At 43.8% G+C, this 20,120-nt stretch overlaps 1 protein-coding gene across 4 annotated transcripts in view; it reads left to right on the top strand.

Moving 5' to 3' along the window:
• The first annotated feature begins 496 nt into the window (after window positions 1–496).
• camsap3 (calmodulin regulated spectrin-associated protein family, member 3) overlaps window positions 497–20,120 on the top strand; it is a 35,121-nt gene continuing 15,497 nt past the window's right edge. Inside the window, exons 1-15 of one of the 4 annotated variants that reach the window (XM_031867703.1) lie at window positions 497–980; window positions 7,030–7,292; window positions 13,881–14,021; window positions 14,249–14,335; window positions 14,741–14,773; window positions 15,585–15,723; window positions 15,803–15,942; window positions 16,048–16,132; window positions 16,236–16,278; window positions 16,363–16,418; window positions 16,700–16,733; window positions 16,821–18,900; window positions 18,999–19,123; window positions 19,503–19,795; window positions 19,910–19,994. In XM_031867703.1, coding sequence (XP_031723563.1) covers window positions 848–980; window positions 7,030–7,292; window positions 13,881–14,021; window positions 14,249–14,335; window positions 14,741–14,773; window positions 15,585–15,723; window positions 15,803–15,942; window positions 16,048–16,132; window positions 16,236–16,278; window positions 16,363–16,418; window positions 16,700–16,733; window positions 16,821–18,900; window positions 18,999–19,123; window positions 19,503–19,795; window positions 19,910–19,994 — 3,737 coding nt within the window. In that variant the 5' untranslated portion in view covers window positions 497–847. Of the gene's footprint in view, window positions 981–7,029; window positions 7,293–13,880; window positions 14,022–14,248; window positions 14,336–14,740; window positions 14,774–15,584; window positions 15,724–15,802; window positions 15,943–16,047; window positions 16,133–16,235; window positions 16,279–16,362; window positions 16,419–16,660; window positions 16,734–16,820; window positions 18,901–18,998; window positions 19,124–19,502; window positions 19,796–19,909; window positions 19,995–20,120 lie in introns of all 4 variants that reach the window. The other 3 variants (XM_031867702.1, XM_031867700.1, XM_031867701.1) reach the window with 3 other exon arrangements.

Here is a 20,120-nt window from a genome sequence, read left to right as displayed (position 1 = left end):
TGCTTCTTCATACTTCTACTGCATTACATTCCAGAGACTTTTACTCAACTACATTTATCTGACTGCTACATTGTTACATTGGTTGTTACATTCAAAACATGACGTCAACTTTAAAAAAAAAAAAATGCATAATGCATACCCACACAGGTGTTAGCAGTTGTGTTTACTCATGTACATTCTGAATCCAGGACTTTACTTGTTGTGGAGTATTTTTACATTGTGTTTTATATATAAAAGATGAAATCTTTAATTGTTTGTGTCACAGTAATATTTGTGTCATGAGGTCACTTTTAGCTGTTTTGACGTTTCCAGTCAGAGGATGTCCGGTCATGCGTTCACCTGATTGAGCAGATGAACCTGTAGCAGGAGTCACACCAACACCTCCACCTGCTGTCTGTGTTCACACAGGGAGGTCCCGCCCTCAAGCTCGTTTTCTATTGGACGGAGAGATGAGTGAGTGATGCCGGTGTGGAGCACCTGGTAGTCAGTCATCGGCCCGGGCTCATTGGAGCTGCGCATAGTGAACGGAGTACACAGCAATGCGGACGAAGAAGGGCAAAAACAAGGGGAATAGTCCGTTTTTCCTCTAACATCCCGGTGGATCGGGGCTTCGCTCGGTCGTACGGAACGATTTACGCACACGGAACCGCACAGAAAAGGGACATTAACTGGCTTGGAAGCAGCTCCGTGGCGGATATTTTCCCAACAAAACCTTAACCCACATTTGTATTCCTAGTCCCCGGGTCGTGTGGAACAGTCCGCTATAAATAATGATTGCTTGAATATTTTTGTAGCGTTTTTTTTGCCAGCAACGCTTCACGTTTTTTGTTGTTGTTGCAAACTCGCTATGGTGGACTCCCTTACCATGAGGAAGACTTTTGTGGTCCCCGACATAAAGCCATTGGATTTGTATGACTGTACGAAAGCGAAAATATGCGCAAGTGTCGGATGGCTGTTGGCAAAGTCCTACGGCAGTGCAGGTGGGTTTGAGTCCAGGCTGCGGGCCTGCTGAGTGTCCATGTTATTATGAGAAGTAATGCGAAGACCACTATCCTTTTGTTGACCATCAATATGTATATCCTGCTCAGCAGTGTAGCGAAAAGCACATGCATGTAGGGAAACAGGAGAGTGTGTGTGTGTGTGTGTGTGTGTGTGTATAGCTCAGCGGTTTTCAGCACAAAGAGCAGCAGATGAAAGGGGGACCATGCACGGTGCGGAGTTTTTGTGACTCTGACACATGTCATTTGTTCTCACTCAGTGAGTGGTCATATTTTAAAGGTGAGCTAATGTGTGAGTCAGAGGAACGGGCCTCCTCCCCTAGGCCTTATCACGATAACCCATTTTGCCGTGTTTCTAACCGCCAGGCTTCAGACACAAATTGCAGGCTTACTGGGTATGTTTTTTTTTAATCCGGTTACATATAGCACACGGGGCCTAGATGATGGTTTTCAGTAGCCTATACACCCGCTCCTCGCTCTGTGGCTTTCTTATATTCTCGGTCAACAAACGCTTGTGAGAAACCAGCCAGCCACTGTGATGCACAACACACCCACCTAATAAATGGAATTGTGTTGCGTAGATCACACGTATCATAAGACGCAGACTTGCCTCAGGTTTCCAGAGACGAGGGGAAGAACAGCGCCAGCGTTTGACCCTGAGGTGATAAGAAGTCTCTCTTGTTTTAGAGCACTATCTGGTAAAGATAAGATCTGTCAAAGAAGACACCAAAAACAGTATGCTCCTTTGTTTCATTTTGAGTAGACACATTAGTCTAATGATGGATGTCTTGGACTGTTTATCCTAAAGTAATTGGTTACGTTTACTTAATTAAATGACACAAGATAAAAGGCAGTATAGAAGCACATTCTTGTTCCTGGGATGTGCATGTAAGTAAATCCTCAGTTAATACTCAAGGTTTGGATCACAGACTCAGTTTCGGCTAGAAGGATGTGTGAAGTTTACTCTATTGTACTTGCGTTCCACACAGTCCCAGGCCGGCCTTGTGTCTAGGACTACAGGCTGCTGCAGCTCTGTTTAGCACCTCAACCACGCCCCTCTGGTCAAAGTCACTTTCCATGCCGAGATACAAGAACATGAGGAACATTTCTGCAAAGTCAAGATGACATCATCTAGTCTCCTCTCCCAAAAAAAGCTGAGCATGGGTAGAACAACAGATAGCACAGCAGGAGGCAGACCGGGTCATCTGGTCCTCAGCTCTTCCAGGTCAATTAACCTCATGATAACAATAGGCGACATTTTTAATCTGAGTCTTTACACTACAAAATGGACTTTCACATAGATAGACGGCACACTGTCTGCTTCTCATATCTTTATTTAGATGGAGGAATGCTGAGGTTAGACGGTAGCTTTTAATGGGAACTGGTAAGCACCAAATGATAACTAAATGAAAAAAGATCTCTAGTCTTTATATAGGTTACCCTAAATTGAATCCATGTGCAATCACGATAATCTGAAAGCTGCTTATAGGCTTGGCTTGGACTGAAATACCTATGCTGGCATGAAAAAAAAAAAAAAACCCTACCCCAGAAAAAAGCAGTGCACAGAAAACAGTTTTAAACATAGTCACTAGAAGATCTTCACCACTATTAAACCCATCGTGTAAAGTAACCGTTTCTCTAAATGCTAAAGAAAAGAGCTTCTGCAATTATTTATCTGTCTCCTTTCGCTAAGGAAACACAGACGCATCCTTTTTATGAGAGGAAAGGAGATCTAGCATCCCCACAATGCTTTGCACTAGCAATAGACGGCACACAATGTGGGTGTTCCCTATAGGCTGTTTGAGCCACCTGGTAGCATTATGTTTGGACTTTCATAATAACATTAAAAACCAGCATAAAGTCTCATTACTTGCTCTAATACGCTGTAAATAGTTAATGCTGCTTCATCACAGTTATAGATGTCAAAAAGTGCTTACTATACTATTTTTCTATTCATATTTCCACATTTACTTCATGAGGCTTTATGCATCTTAAGATATGCGTTGTAGATGTTTGGCTGCTCGATACCCAAACGGACTCAGAGGAGTGTCTTATGATCTTTGGTAACGCCTTGACAAGTCATTTATGAATAATGTTATAATCAAGGTGAAGGAAAAGACGTTGGGCAAGGTTGACATTTACAATCTTCCCTTGTAGTTGCTGTGACAGATGAATCATTTAAGGGTGACTCAAACTAGTTTGTAACTTTACTTTGGAATGAGACCAGAAACTCTTGATCCACAAGTTTGGAGGCTCGGGAGGAACAAGTTCACGTAAACTGTCCATGCTTTTTAATTCATCTGTTAGCAACTATATTCCCACTGATGGAACCGCTTATTGGCCAGATGTTTGGGTCATCAGTCTCTTTGTTACCCTCTCCTGATTTGTTTTTGTTCTTGAGGCAGTGAAACCAAACCACCTTGTACCTGCATGTTTCAAAACGTGTTTCTTTTACATATTAGCTCCACCTAGCTACAAAGCTGCTTGGATCACACTGAAAGCCTACAGGAATGATTACTCATCCTCTCACCAACCTTGTAACTATGATGAGTCAACAAGGGACAAGGACTTGAGGAGGATGTTTAATTGCTTTTAGTGTTTACTCAAGATGTAGGAAATCCTATTGGTTCACTAGATGAACCTCTCACAGACTCGGGTTAACCCCTTGATACAGTTATTGAGTCGCAGTTTGTTTCAGGATAATGTGAAACTTTATTGAAAGAGAAGTAATTTCACAGGGAATACGCAATACAGAACATTATACAAAGATTTGATTGGTAGATGGTGTCTAACTTGAGGACACGTCCCAAAGGCAGATGCATCCTGCACACTTTGTTACTCTGTCGTCCTGTTGGGCTCTCAGGCACCCGTAATGTAATCACTATCTCCGTCTATAGGATGTGCGTCTGTGTACTCTGGCCCTGTAATGCAATTTAAAGCCACTGTTTCTCATGTCATACTAGAGCACTGTCAGTGAGGATGTAGTACAGGATACACAGGGCCGTTAGGGACGGCATATTCCTGGCAAATTGACCTGTGCATGTATTGGGGGGGTTGGGAGAGTGCTTGGCGTGTGCTTTTTCCTTCTGAGCACAGCCTATCGGATGTTGGTTATTGATTCATTGATTTGTGTGCATGCATATTTTTTTCCGTTTCAGCGGTTGACCCAAGGGAAGTGGAACAGATGAACTGTCACATTAGCTGAAACTGCAATGCAATGGCAGTTTATTGATGATTTAAGATATTCCTTCGAGCCAGAAGATGATGATGCATACATCTGATAAATGCATCGTCTCTCCCAGTCTTGCCTGAGATGTCTAAGCTGTAGTGTTTGTGTTGGCATTACCATTTCACTCACAACTGGTGGTCACGTGTAGGTTAGGGTGTCAATATAGCCCCTCTCATTACCTCTCGATTTTGGGGCAACAAAACAGAACCTGCTTTGTTGTATGAGAGTGGACAATCATCTGTGTTTGATCTGCCACGTGATGAGTGTTTATAGCTCAGTTCTCCAAGGAGGACTTAGAAGTCACAGGCAACAGCATTATGAAAACACGTAATGCGGAGTGAATACTTGTATTCTCCTGAAGTGGCATTGTAGGAAACAAAGTTGTCACTAAATTATATTTAGGTGTTTTGATTGGGCATGTATGCATGCACTGATGTCTAAACATGACAGGGGGGGGGTTAAGTATGGTTGATTTTAAACTTCCTGTCTGTATGCTTATCTTGCACGCTTCTGCATATCTGAGCTGTTATGAATTATTTAATCTGTGTCAGGGTCCCTGAAGGGTTCCAGTAAGCAGCCGGTTAGTTTAGATTGTCAAATCCAGCAGGTTCTGCAACCTTTTAATGTCATTAATAGACGGGGTTAATTAATATTAACTGTTACCGTGATAACCTTCTTGCAATCCAATGCTGATTGTTCCACTTAAATGTAAAGTGAGAAGGGATGTGTGGTGGGGGTCATGTCTGGTTTAAGCTGTGGCTGATTTTCACCAACCTCTGTTTGGATGCGTTTCTGCTGCTCTGTGACACGACCAGCACGCTAGCTCAGTCAGCCAATGAAGCAGAAGGACACATGGCTCCTGTTATCAGCAGGCTATCGAGCCATGTCGGTCAGGACGGATAGGAGCTAAACACGGCTGAACTGTTGCAGCCATGACGGCAAAGCTGCGTCAGTCCCACTATACTTTTTAATGGCTTAATTTGAATCTTTTTACAGTTTTACACACCAGCTCAACACTGAAATGGTGCTGTTGTCTTTCTCGGTTTGTTTTTTTTATTGTGAGGATAATAACAACAGTGTGGCACTGCTGTAGAGAAATTCTCATTTTGTTTTCCGCCTACAGCTACAGTGCAGAACACCTGCAGATGTCTCTGGTCAAAATCTTCTCAGTATGCTCCCTCGAACTTCTCCACTTTATGACTGATCTCCCTGCTCACCCACCATGATAATGTGGTAAAGTGTTAATAAACTTTGCCCACATTTGACTTCTTATTTAGAATAGATGATAAGCACTGACCCCATGACCTGTGAAAGTTGTTGCTCCAGTTTGTGTGTGCGTATACACACACACACACACACACCCACACACACACACAAGCTTGTTTTTTTAATCAAAATATTTCCCTGGGGCTCTATTGATGTCAACATTATGGAGGCCTCACAGTCCTTTTGGCTTGGGCTTGATGACCCTTAAGGCTGCTAACTGGTCATTCTTTGTATTACCTTCCATTCCTTTTAGTTAATTACCATTAGGTGTGTGTGCTCGCTGATGATTGTTACTATTTTTGATGTGCAGTTTTGTAAAATTGTGTAAGGATACAACAACCTTGAGTTTGTGTCTGTGACACTAAGTCATTGTTCATGGCCGGACTGTCTCATATGGAAATCATGCTCGTATCGATCTCTCTCATCTCACACAGTAGTGGCATTTGCATCCTGCTTTGCCTTCTGGGGAAGTTTTTTTCTTTTCTTTTTTTTATATACGTAATTGTGGGAGGAGTTTATTTTCTTTTACATGTATTATGTAAGTACATGGGACCAGGGCTAGAGGTGGGTGTGTCCCAGTGAATACAGCAGTAAAGTGAGCATTGTTGTTCTGAGCTTATTTACAACAGAATGGACCATGTGGGTATGGCTGACAATATTGTCCGACAACTACAGTCATCATGGTGTGAGAGACGGAGAACAGGGCATTGTTAAATCTTTGAAGCTGGGCGTTTTGTTTTGTTGATGTCAGTGGATCTATTGCATGACTTTATAATGATACAGCAACATACTGACACCTCCCTTGTAATAGCCCCTTTGTTTTCTGTTTGGAACATTCGTAGGCACTCGTATGATTCTCTTCAGACGGACAACTTGTTTCCCCAGAAGGCCCTTTAACACTTATTCCAGTATGTTTGCACAGAGATGAGACTGCTGAGTGTGGTGCTCTGGATGCAGAGAAACCAGTTTCACAGGGGGGCGTGTCCAGCATATGTTTTTATAATTACGTTTGTTTGTTATTTACAGAAAGACCAGTTGGAACAGATTCTTTAAAAATCTTTAGCTAGCTACATATTGCTTCACTACACTCTCCTTGAGTTGAGACACAGTTTGAGTTTTCTCATTTGCTGTCAGTTTTTGATCTGGTTGCTTATCTCTGCTTCTGAGATTGATATAGTCGCTAAACAAGTGGCGGAGCATCTTGTAATCTGCAGATGCCAACCTCTGAGCTCATCATGCCCCACTCACCTTGATGCTTGCTCTACTCACTCATATGATTACAGCTCGAGGGTATTTGGTCTTAATCTGCCGGCAAACCTGGCAGAAAGCAGGTTTCCAGGCCGTCAACCAAAAAAAAAAAAACATGCTCAAGATGATCATTGACGACTAATTAGAGAAAATTCCTCCCATTTTCGAACATTCAGAATGTCACCTATACATGTCCCTTGTTTGTATAATTTTGCAACCAGTTCTCTCCCAGCTCCACTGCTCGATGAACCTATCTAACTGTGCCTGTATGTTTTTGTCCCTTGGTAGAGAGTGTCCCTGCAGAGCTGCGTGACCCCTTCTACTGTGACCAGTATGAGCAGGAGCACCTTAAACCGCCAGTCACGCGCCTCCTGCAGTCGTCGGAGCTCTACTGCCGGACGTACGGCCTATTACTGGGGGGCACCGGTGCCGAGGCGCAGCCCAAAGACAACGTCGCCCTGCTGCAGCTCCTCACTCAGAGAGGCATCGTCTCCAAAGACCAGGACACACCGGTGACCGATGCAGACCTCCGACACAAACCCATCAAAATGGTAACGTTACGCTTCAGTCATAGGAACCGTTAAACACATGAAGCCACACAAGTCTGGCATGCAATGTTGTTGGTAGTGGAAGGGATTGAGTCAAAGAAATGTCAGAACTGTTGTTTGTCTATCGCCTTAAGGAGTAAACGTCTCCTGTGGAACCGGATGCTCTGCTATCCAGGAGTCTGCAGAAAAGCACAAGGGGGTCGAGTGGGCTCGGTTGTTGATATAGGGGCTTGTTTATGCTTTGATTCTAGGGATTAAAGGACATCAAAAAGACCCCACTCATTCAATCCTGCCACCATCCCCCCCCCATGCTGCCCCCCAGCTGATCCCAGAGGATGAGTGGATCCAGCTGCTAAGACAAGGGGCAGTCATGGGGACACAAGGGAGGAATACTTTTAGGAGGAGAGAGTGTCAATAGATGTTCCAGATCTGGACAATAGCTAAATCGTTCTAGTAAAACTTTAGATTCTGTGTTGAGAGAGTGCTCTGGGCTGGCCCAGTGAGTTAAATCCAGAGAAACTGGTTTGTCCTCTTTCCCCTTGAAAATCTCTCTCTCACTCACTCACTCACTCACACACACACTCACACACTCACTCTAGTCCTGAATTATTCAGCCTGAACACCTCAAGATAACTACGTTTATTTTCAAATTAGGAATCTTAACGATCTGAAAGGAGAGGGATGCTTTTAGATTTGTTAGAACATATACTTCTTTTTTTGCTTCCGCTGACGCAACAATGACTCATTGTAACTCACTTTTAGTATTGATACAAAACCTCTCTCTATACAGCTTATTATCTTCCTCAAAAAGTGTCCTACAACTGCATTTGCCCGGTTATCTTGGTTCATGCATTTACAGGCTGCTGTGTTTTATTTAAAGCCAAGTAAGGAGTCTCCAGGGATCTGGGTGGATGGTGTTGTTTTTAGGTGGAAGCTGTTTGTTCCACCGCCGCTGTCTCCTGGCCACTGTAGCAGGTGCAGCACTGCTGCTGGTGATTAGCTTAATTGTATGCTGGAAAAGGTGTGCATGCATTTGTAACATTTTCTAAATTAGATAACATAGAAATTGTGTGACCATAAGCAGTAAAGCCTGGTGATATGAGCATTTGGATGTTAGTTAATGCAATATTGTGGTACAGCTACATCTAGTATGAAAAAATGAATGTAAATACTTGTACTTTGGAACCAGGCAGTTAGTTTTATACAGATAAAGATGAAAGACACAGGAAGAGCGCTGGTAAGGACGGAGTGGAGAAGGTTGCTTTAATGGGGATTTCCTTTCTATTTATAAATACCAAGTGTTTCGCCTTATCCTGTACCTACCTATTTCCAAAAAGTAATTACACAACAATGTAAGTCTTAGTATCTATTTCAATCGTTTGCCATCAATTTCAATCATTTTCAGTGCTGCTATTGTGCGTTAGTTTAGTCTTTTGATAAAATCCTCATCAAACATTGGCCTAAAGCATGTCACATGCACCCTCCTTATGCATTGAATGTGTGGTCATATAGTCCACCTACTAGAGGTCTGCACAGGACTGCAGACAGGATCACAGACCTGCTTGCCCTTGAAGGATTTCTCACAATAACCACCTGCACTGACAGATGTACCATTTTATACCGTGGCACCAACAAGGCATTCAATGTAAAATATTTTTTATGCTAGCATGAAAGATTAAAAATTGTGGTTTGTAGACTACATCATCATCATTACAGCACCAGCAATAATGGGCTGATGACACAGTAGAGCTCCTTCATGCAAGATGTTGCTGTACTTTGTGTGTGTGCGTGAGTCTGTCTGCTTGCGTGCGTCTCAGTTCTGGGTGATGCATTCAGGCCAGACCGTGGACCATCTCCGCTGTAAATCCTAACCTTTAAACTCCTATTTCGGCTGGTGCTGTTAATGCTGCATGGCCCGTTTGATGCGTTGGTATATGAGCCTTCCAGTCGCTGCTTGTTCCCTGGGCTCCTCTCTGAGCTTGTCTGTCGCTGACTGCCACTGTAGCTACAGTGTGGCAAGCAAAGAAAGTGGGTCACGCTGCAGCAGCATTAGAAGGATGGAGCATCGATGTGGGTCTTGGCTAGTAAACGGCTTTGGAGCAGCAGCAGCGATCTGCTGCAATGCTGCTGTATATTAAATCTTCAAACGTCCATGTCAAACCAGAGGATAAGATATACTGCATGTACAGAAATGTATGTTGACTTTTCACTTTGTTGATAGGAAATTTGGCTCATGTATAAATCCAGGGATGTAGGCTTACACTAACCCATAGAGATGCTGGTACTGGCTTGAGTTGCTGGACCAGCATCAGTGCAGAGCGCCAATGACCCACTCTATATAAAACTACACCGTCGGTGCTCTGATCAAAGTAGGGCAAAACAATAAAAAGGACACATCAAACTGTAAGCTTCTGCTACATGATGAAGAAGCTTTTGCTGTTTGTCCCCGCTTCTAGACCTTGACATTCCTTAGTAAATAGTTAGATTAAAAACAATTAACGAAGAAAATGGTATGAGCTGCGTGATCTGGGACAAGAGGAAGGTCCCTCTGAATTATAGGTAATAATATAAGAAATTAGGTCACATCTAAAAATTTATTATTTTGACAAAATAAGCTCAGAAAAGAAGGCAAACTGTATTTATTTACTAATCTTCTTTTTTTGCATGCTGTTGTTACCACTATATTTATAAACTAGCTGGAAACATGAAGGTCTAAAAGTCAAACTTCGTAACGTAAATACGCATTATTGATTTAATATGAAGCATCTTGTGGTATTGTATGCGGTGTATTGTAAACCGATGCACGCTGGACATATCTGTAAAAAAGGTACTGACAATAACTTTAGGAATTTTATGTTATTTATCATTGACATTATCTTGTAATAGTTTCCACAAAACCCCAAAAATGTTGAACCTTGAGAAAATATAGGTACATGGATTTGGGTAATTCAGCACAGAGATGAGTATTGATGCATCTTGAAACAGTAAATCAATGGCACTTCTCCTGCTACCTAAGCTAGCATTTGTAGATGGCACATCCTTGGGGCTAAGCAGAGGAACCCCCAGCTGCCTTCATCCCCTACTTGCTACATCTATGTATATACGTATGTATACGTGTGTGTGGGCGGGTGTGTGTGTGTGTGTGTGTGTGTGTGCGCGCCCTACTGGTAACTGTCCTTCTGGTGGTGGCCCAGCCCAGATTAGAGATAATCTCCCACGCAGACTGAACGTCATCATCCACGATTGGATGACACGCCAAGAGATGACCACCATTGCATCTACCATGTCTGACAACATCAAACTGATTTGTTGCATTTATTGTTGGTTGGGACCGTAGAATATAATCCTAATCATCCATTTCAAATATACTGATTACACTAGAGATGGGGTTGAGCATTTGTTCCCACAGTGACAAAGTAAGTCATGTAGCTATAATGCAGCTAACCCTCTTCCCGGTCCCCTGTTGGTTTTGGATCGGCGCTGACACTTTGTCTTAAATCATACTGCTGTGTTGGCAGGTTTCTGGTCATGTGAGCATCAGTCCGGAGCTTAGTTGAAAATAGAAGTGGCACACTATCAGAAATGCTTTCCATCATTTTACACCATTTGTTCTGCTTTGGGCCTTCACTGATTGTGGAGTAGTAATTAAACGTATCTACCGTATGGTAAACAGGTTTGCTGTGAAGCTATTGTAGATAGGTTTTCCTTGCTGAAGCATCCAGTTCTTATACATATAACCATGTGCTTCTTGTCTAAGATCCCCTGCTGATCCCCTTGTTTGTCTCCCCCTCGGTTGGCACCAGTCAGGAAGGGGTGGGGGGTTGGGTTAAGTCATATTTCAGACATAATCAGATTTTGCTCCCTCATAATCTTGCTTAATGATCCATAAGATGCCTTTGCCTTCTTTGTACGACTGGTTGTTGACATGATTATGCAAGCAAATTTACCTCATAGAGCCTTTAAATATTTTATGTTGATGGGGTTAATTGATGGGGTATCACTTTTCCCTCTCGCTGTTGCATTGTTTTGATGGGTGCTAACCGTTTGCTGGTTGGATTTTTCAGAGCAGAGGGCCGGTGCTCAGCCAGGGGCACGGAGCAATGCTGCGGTCAGGCTTGTGTCGAGATGCATTGTGGGTCAGCTGGATGGTTGTTATGGTGATCTGGCAGGCTCCTCTCTCCCCCTCTCATTAGGGAGACTTGTGATTTAGCTTAGCGAGCTCTCCCGGGTCTGCAGCGAGAAATCCACTAGCAACCCCCCCATCTTCCCGTTTATTCCGCACTGTTTTGTCATGAATCACCCTCTACTCTCTCTTCTGTTGTACAGTATGACCTCAAGGTTTCATTAGGTCTGCCATTCTTTCTGCTTCATTTCCTCTTTTTTTTTTTCTCTCTGTCATCCTGTCTCCTTTCACACTGTGACAATAGCTCCAACCGATGATTTGTGGCTAAACGCAAAAATATGCGACTACATTAAATCACTTTGAGTGTTTGAAACACAGCTACTGGCACAATTTAGCAGCAGTCTGTTTCTTTTGTTCTCAGTCCTACCTTTACAGAGAAAATTATTGGGTTGAACTGGAATGCTTTGTATTGAGAAGTATGATCTAATATTTTGAATTTCCCAAATATCAGGAACACAGGTCAATATAAATATAGTTTAAATAACAACTCTTCAAATGTTTTATTAATATTGCAATATGGCAAATGCACGCAAAATAACAGTGTTTTATCTGTTTGCATCAGAAAGAACTCGTGCGAAACAGTATCTTACGTTTGCTCAGGATTCTTATCTTGGGCAAAGGAATGTTTTTTTAAATGATAATATAATATATAACATCAATGAAAGTTGATAAATGATCTTATTGAATATGTGCCAATCCCCAGCATATCAGATTGTGGCTAGCTCTGAGAAGCCCCAGTCCCCGTAGCAGGCCATTTGTCCTCTGAACAGACAAGTCGTGCCACAGACGCACAAGCAGCAGCCCTCATTGTGGCACCAGTGTTGGGGAGGGCAGGCCAGCAGTGACTGACTGCAGCACACATCCAGAGAGCCTGGACCAATGCTATCTGACAAGCCTTTGCTGGCATAGCCCGCCCTGCCTGCCACAGCACTGGGTCTGCCCAGGTCAGCACTTTACATCAGGGTTGAGTAGGCAGACATGCAGACGGGGCTCATGCACGCAGCTGGACCGCCACCAGCCATCATCTGGGACAACGTAAGAGGTTAAAGGAGGAATGTCTGGCCTCTAGAGTGGATTTCGTAAGTAGTAAAAGGGAACAGGCACCGACTTCCTCAGATTAGGCTCAAAATTGAAGGTTGGAGATTGAAGGAGTGGCCCCATGACAGGAATGTGTTGTTTTCGACCTGCCTGTCCTCTCTGTTGGCCAGAATTGATTATCATAACAAGGTGCTTGTTGCAATTAGCCGACTAGCCAAAAATAGAAGGATCATGCGTTCAATTTCTTTACCATTAACAAAGGAGTTATTAGAAAACACCTCTAGTCCTGACTTTGTTAATGAGCTATAGTCCTGTTGAGGCTTTCTAAAACTACAAATAACTTAATTTAGCAGCTACTGGGATTATCTTGATAATTGCAAAAGAAAACAAATGGATGAAAACCTGGACAAATGAAAGGGGTACTTGATCAGGCATAAACCCCCTCTATGAATCAAAGGTTCTTTAAATGGTTCAAATATCCGAATCATTTACAACAATGTGGAGGTCAGACATATAAAATGCTGTTGGTTGTTGATCTGTGGCACATACCCAGCAAAACTCCTAATGAGCTAACCGGTTTATAGAGTTAAGGCGCTCTGTCTGACTGAGCTGACAATGTTGATGGTGCATTTTAATTGGCTCGAGTCATTAGAAAGGGCTCTTTGATGTTCTCCTAATTATAATGAAATACACTTATGTCTGTCCGGTAAAAATGCTTGGCAACGTCAAATATGTGAAATGACATTTTTATAGTTTGATTCTTGTATTTTGTGTAAAAAACTATCTTCATTAGATTTTATATCCATTATGTTTCCTGACAAAAACAGACTCGTATGCCAAAACTGCAAAAAAAGACACGGAACACCTGTTTCTTACCGGGAATTCATTGTTGTGCTTCCTGGTAATCTAGTAACGACACCTCATCCTGTAGTCTGTTGCACATGAGTCATAGAGCAATATTTCACTGTGCAAAAGGGAAAGGCAGCACACTGAAGAGAAGGCAAATAAAGCTAAAGCAGCTGAGGAATGACAGTCCTAGCACACGCATGTTATCATATTATGGGTCCATTGCTTATTTAAGGACTTAATGATTGTACAAACACGAGTCCAAAGTTCACCCGCAACTACTGATGTGTGCGTTTGCTTGTTTAAAACTCGCGTTAGTGTTTCTGCTGACTCACAGTTGGCTTCTGGTGACCTCTGGAGGATGCTGCTGGTAAATAATGCTCGTGCCGCAGCAGTTAGCTGTGATCTCTGCTCTGCAGTTAGCAGTGCCCTGCTAGAGCAGTAAAAGTGTCAGTGTCCAGCATTATAGTGTTTGCTGTCATTGATTGACGCTGTCTTCTCCTTCTCCCGTGTGATTGGTGCAGAGTGCTCACCTGGCAGTGATGGATGCCTTGATGGCCATGGGAGCTATGGAGACGGTGACTGCGGTGAGGACATGTGGTTCTGCCGAGCTCCTGGGTGGAGCCTCCAGCTGGGAGGAGGCTCTGCTTCATTGGGTTAATCGGGTAAGGAAGCCTAAAGAGAAACAATGCTCGTTTCAAACACATCTTTATTGTATTAGTTTGGAAAATTACTTGTTCAGAACCACTGTTGTAGATGATCCAGTGTCTGTTTAGCTACATAAATAAGGATGCTGTAAATCACTGTGTCTTACCAAGGTGATAATGCACAGTGTACCGTAAATCTGTGATACATGCATGTTAACCATTTTGGCGTCTTGGCATGCTCTCAGTTAAACCAGAAGTTAAGAGAACGTACTGAAGGAGCCCAGAATGACACGTCTCAGGCCACGACAGAGCCCCAACCTGTTCAACCCTCTGTGAGTATTGCATTACACATCCAGCGTATACGTATCTTTCTCTTGTCACACATTATTAGAACCAGACACGCATGATAATCTGTCGAGGATTATGCACTCAGTGCTATAAAAAGGCACCCAAAGTACTATGGATTAAGCTGACATTGTTGGTTCTGCTACACTTTCTAGGCCTTTGCCAATTCGAATGCTAAAAGCACAGCCAGTATTGGTTGACACAATAACACTAAAGGGTAGCGACATTGCTTTGTCAACAAGGTTGTCTTGTCATTACAAGAAAGTACCGTCATCACAGCCCTTTCTAAAGTTTGTCTAGTTCTTCCACTCTAGGCTTAATACCTCTGCTTGTGCTCCTGTTCTCCATTTCCTTGTCTTTCTGTATTTCCTGTCCCTCCTCCTCTCTGACAGTGTCCTACTCGCTGGTACTGGAAACTTGTTCCTGTAAGTTCCTTCCTTTCCTCTGCTCCTTCCCCCTGTCCCTCCATCTCTCCAGTGTCTTCATCAAATGTATCAGCAAATATCTGATGGTCAGGTGTTTTTTTTTTTTTTTTTTTTTTTTTTTTCTTTTTTCTTTCTCCATATGCTGGTGTGAGAATACTAATGTGCATCACATCCTAACCTGCATTAAAGTGCACGTCACAGCAGTAATGTCAATAGGGGCGGGGTCACTGTTTGTTTGACAAACGAGTGGTGCATGAATCACAATTGGTACTCCAGCCGGCCTTAAACCTGCCGTGTACAACCGGTTTCTCTGGTCGTCTGTGCAACAGAGGTGCGTGAATGTCTGCGGAGACCAGCTTCAAGTCAGCTGGTCCCTGCAGACAGTGAGCTGTTTGTATATATACACCGTAGTTAACTGTTGCACCTGAAACATTTGTTCTCCCTCTCTTGCCTTCTGAGATTCTCATTTGTCCCACTTTCTCCTCACAAAAGCTTCCTCCTTTCTGCTCTGATTAAGTCACTCACGTTGCATCTGTCATTTGTTCACCATAGCTCTCTCTTGAACACATTAGCATGACCTTTATTTGTTTTCCTTTCTTACTTGCATACTGCATGTAGTGTTTAACATTTTCTGTTATGTGTCACAGTGTGTGGATAGACTTCCAACCATGTTTGGAAAACCCTGACTTTGATGATGGTCTTAACATTAACTAATATGTGAAATATTGTTCATATAAACATTAACAAATTACCATTAAGGCCACCCTGCAGTATTTGATTGACTTGTTTGTGTGTTGTTGCTTTTTTTTAGCTCCGCTACAGGAAGGATAAAATGCAGTCCAAACAAAAGCCCATCTTTCCGGTGGTGAATGAAGTAAAGGACCTGTCCAGTGGTTGTGCTGTTGCTGCAGTCATACATTACTATTGCCCTGGCCTGCTAAGACTTGAAGGTACCAGCAAAGCTTGTAACCCTGAACAGCCTTTTAGTACTTCTGTCAGTTTAACCCTTTCCCCCCCTCGCTCTGTAAGATGTTTGCATGAAGGAGTCCATGTCTGCAGTAGACGGCCTGTACAACCTGCAGTTCATCCATGAATTCTGTGACAGCTGTCTGAAGAGCTGCTGTCACTTAGCACTGGAGGACATGCTATACACCCCACAGGAGCTTCAGGTGCTTGCCTTCAAACTCCTGATTATTAATCGACTGATTGAGACATTAATAAAAATATTCTTCTATCTTCCGAATGCCTGATTTATTCTGTCTTGATTTATTTAGCCTAATTTGCTGAGCTTCCTAGCAGAACTGCTTAGCTGGTTTGAAGTACGAAGGCCAGAATTTGTTCAGCCAATAGACACGTTGGGTAAGTGTTGGCAACTGTTGTGGTCCTGTGTAATCCTATCAGTGAGATCATTACAATGAGTATCCGTGACAAAGTCTGATTTGAGTGTTTTCTTTTTTGTTAGATGGATCCACACTAGCAACACCAAGTAGCTTGAGTGGTAGCAGGTACAGAAGCTGTCTGAATATGATTTAGCTTTTTTTAGTAGTCTGGCATGTTGTTTACTGAAAGATTGTTTCTCTGCCTTACAGTACCTCCCCTTCTATCTTCAAGAAGCCTTTCCTACCCATCTCCTCTCCTGCGTCAGGTAAAATTAAGACCGTGTCCTGTCATCATTACATCAAGCTACAGTGTTTTGTATGTTTCTACCATTTTACAATCTGGTTCACCTATTCCCCTCAATCCTTGTTTGTCTTTTAGTTGTTTTTCGTGTTGTGTATATTTTTATTTTTTTCGTATTTTCATTATTTTTTGGTGTATTGCTTGTTTTGTGCATCCCTGTGTGGTGTGCATGCCTTTACGAGTCCGTATGTCCCCCATTGTACTCAGGATCTTTGACTCAGTCTACCTCAATGTCTCATATAGAAGGAGTTGGAAAGACATGGAGCAAAAAACCTCTCAGGTAGAACTCACCTATTCATTACCATTAAAACACTGTCTTGTTTTACTTATTTTTATTGTACTTACACACGCTTATTTTTCTTCTTAGCCGCCCCTTGTCAGCGGTGTCCTTCAGCATTCCTTTTGGCCTGGACAGTGATGTGGACATCGTGATGGGCAACCCTGTGATGACCCGCTCTGTGAGCTCAGACCAACTCAACCCAGCAGGCCAAAATATGACCCGGGTGCCCAACTCCCCTCCTGAAGACCTCAGCCATTTGCTGAGCAAACCCCCTGGCTCCAACGGTCCACAAAGAGCTTCTTGGGCCACCCAGACTCCTAGTGTTCCAAGGTTGGCAGAGGAGAACGGCCTTGTGGCGAGTGAAACGGGAGAGCTGCCTACCATTGAAGAGGCTCTCCAAATTATCCACAACGAGGGCAAGATGGAGCCTCGTTTACACCCTGATGGTGCTCCTGATGGCTTCTACCTCCACTCTCCTGATGACCCTGCTAGTTCCAGACATAATAACTTACCACCCATCAGCTGCTCTGCCCCTACACGCTCAGGAATGATGTACCGGCCCACGGGAGAGTCCAAGGAGCCCACTCGCATCAGAAACGCCTCTGAATGTTCTCGAGATGATGACTCGGTCTTGAGAGATGGCAGTGTAGACTCTGATGCATCAGAAGACCTGCCTAAAGCCCTGTCCACTCCAACCACACCTGCTGCTGGTTCACACTCTGCCAGAGGCCATGGCAAAGAGGGGTCTGATAGTGGTGTGAAGATGACCAGCTTTGCAGAACGCAAAAAGAAGCATATTATGGATTCTCCTAAAGCCAGCCAGCCCTCTTCTTCTTCTTCTCAGATGACCACATGGGCACAAAAGTCTGAAGAAAGCCCCAGCAATAGCCCTCAACTCAACAATGAGATGTCTGAGCTGGGAACTCGGCTTGAAGAAAAGCGCAAGGCTATTGAAGCCCAGAAAAAACGCATTGAGGCCATTTTTGCAAAGCACCGACAAAGACTGGGGAAGAGTGCCTTTCTGCAGTTAAAGAAGGATCAGCGTGAGGGGGAAGGGGAAGGAGGGGATGGTCAGATCAGCACCTCATCCACAGAAGAAGACCTCTCTCGCTTGACACTTGATGAAAGGCTTGCTCGAATGGAAGAGGAAGAGCAGCAAGAACAAAATGAACAGCGCCCCTCAGTGGAGGATGACGGTAATGTCAAAGTAGGACTTCAGCTCAACAAACAGGTCAGTCACTCCAAAGAAAAGGCAGGTACACCAGGAGAGAAGGGCTCTGGGACTCATGGTGAGAAAATGGTAGCTCCACTAGGGGACTATAACAATGCCGTGTCCAAGCTGACTGTAGCTCTTAGCTCTCTGCAAAGTGACATGCAGCGGCTGACCGAGCAGCAGAACCACTTAATCAAGAAGAAAGCTGTAGATTCCAGCCCTAAAACCTCCACCCCAGCCCCTTCACGCCTGTCGCGCGAATCCACCCGCGATTTCAATTCAGCCTCCTCCTCTCCATCTCCATCCCACAGACTCATAAACCACACCACTCCTCCTAAATCCCCTAAAGTCCACCGTAGAGCCCAATCTGTGCCCCCTAAAAGCCCCAAACACAACCAACACAGCCGTTCCTTGGAAGTTAAGGTTCCAACCATATCGAGGGTTATGATGACCGCACCTCAAAACGTGGACCGCATCCCCCACCTTCGTCGTGTCAGTCCTTGGCAATCCAAAGACCAGTCTTTGTCCTCATTCACCATTGGTGACTCTGACAACCTAGATGAGCTGCACTCATCTGGACCAACTCCTGTCCCCACGCCAACACTGACCCCTATACCTACTCCCCTTCCCGATGACACAATGTCAGAGGTCGGCTCCAATGACGATCATAGTATATTTAGCATGGACCTGGAGGCCGGGTCCTCACATGGTCTTTTGGCAAACAAGAGGCTTGCAGATGGGGGCTGCAGCTCTGGTGCCCCATCAGAGTGCTCCTTCGAGAGTGATGCCACTGCAGGGATGTTGAATGGCAAACGCAGTAGCCTGATAGAGATCTCGCTGTCTGCCATGCGAGGAGATGGGGAGGACGACGACCAAGTACCGGACGCTTTCTCCGACTCGATGAGTGAACGGCTGGAGCCAGAGGCGAAAGGAGGAGTCGGTTTCTTTTTCAAGGTAGGCAATTATTATTGCTGTATACCTTTTTCTAAAAATGCCGCATTTTGTAAGGTCGGTGCATTCATGCCTTTTTTTATTTCGGTCTTCATTATTAGGATGACGAGGTACGACCAGAAGACGAGATGGCCCAGCGAAGAGCAGCTTTGCTGGAAAAACAGCAGAAGAGAGCAGAAGAGATGAAAAGACGCAAACTTGAGCAGGAAAAAGAAAAAGAATCAAAGTGAGACCCTTTTTTTGTTTCAGATACCTGCAATCATAACCAAATGAAGACTGTAGCATATACTATCTAACATTAAGATTGGTCATATTTGGATATTATTGTAGCCATATTTTTTTAAGCATACACTGTATCTGATTAGGATTTAATGACATATTGTCCGGTGTTTATTGTATGAAACTAATTGTTGCCATCATTTGTCTGATACACCAGTTATGTTTTTATGCCTCCTCGCCAGCAAAAGCTCAGGAACTCTTTTAGGGAGTTTCTTAAAATGTGGTGCAAACGTCGACAAACAAGGCAGCAATTCTAGTTATCATTGGTTTAGCGATATCAGTGTCGCACATTGGAGGTTTTACAGAGTATCTTCCTGTACTTTTAGGAAGCCTCAGTGGATGATCATCGAAGGCTGGGGCAACAAAAGTGAGGACGGACCCCAGACTCCAGGCACCCCTCCAGCATCACGCACCCCACCAGTTGAAGGGACTCCTCAGCGCAGAGGAGACTTCACTCGGCTGGAGTATGAGAGGAGACACCAGCTGAAGATCATGGAAGACTTGGACAAGGTGCTGAGGCAGAAACCCACCACAGTTCGCGGTGTCAAGAAGCAGAGACCCAAGGCTGTGTTCAGAGATGACTCCGTCCTCTCTCATAGCCCTGCCAGGGGTTTCATAGGTAAATAGTATTGATGTTCTTTACCCACCTTGGTGTCAGACTTTTGTATGCCGTCTTCCTACACACACATATGTATTTAGTTACTCAATACGGTTTTCTTTTTCTTCCTTCTAGGCACCAAGGTGTACTCCCGCTCAACCATGAACCTGTCCTCCATGGCTAATGACTCTGGAGGCCTGACTGTCAGGAAGTCTCCCAGGTAACCTGCACAGTGACGATGGCTTGTATTTTCTTAATAAATGCTTATAAAGTGGGAGGCACATAATATAGTGTAAATCAGTGTGGTTTTACAACAAGAATATTTTAATATTGGTATCGAAGGTGT

Source organism: Anarrhichthys ocellatus, unplaced genomic scaffold, assembly GCF_004355925.1.
Source record: "Anarrhichthys ocellatus isolate YVR2014 unplaced genomic scaffold, GSC_Weel_1.0 scaffold40, whole genome shotgun sequence".
NCBI lineage: Eukaryota > Metazoa > Chordata > Actinopteri > Perciformes > Anarhichadidae > Anarrhichthys > Anarrhichthys ocellatus.
This window is presented reverse-complemented; position numbering and strand designations above follow the sequence as displayed.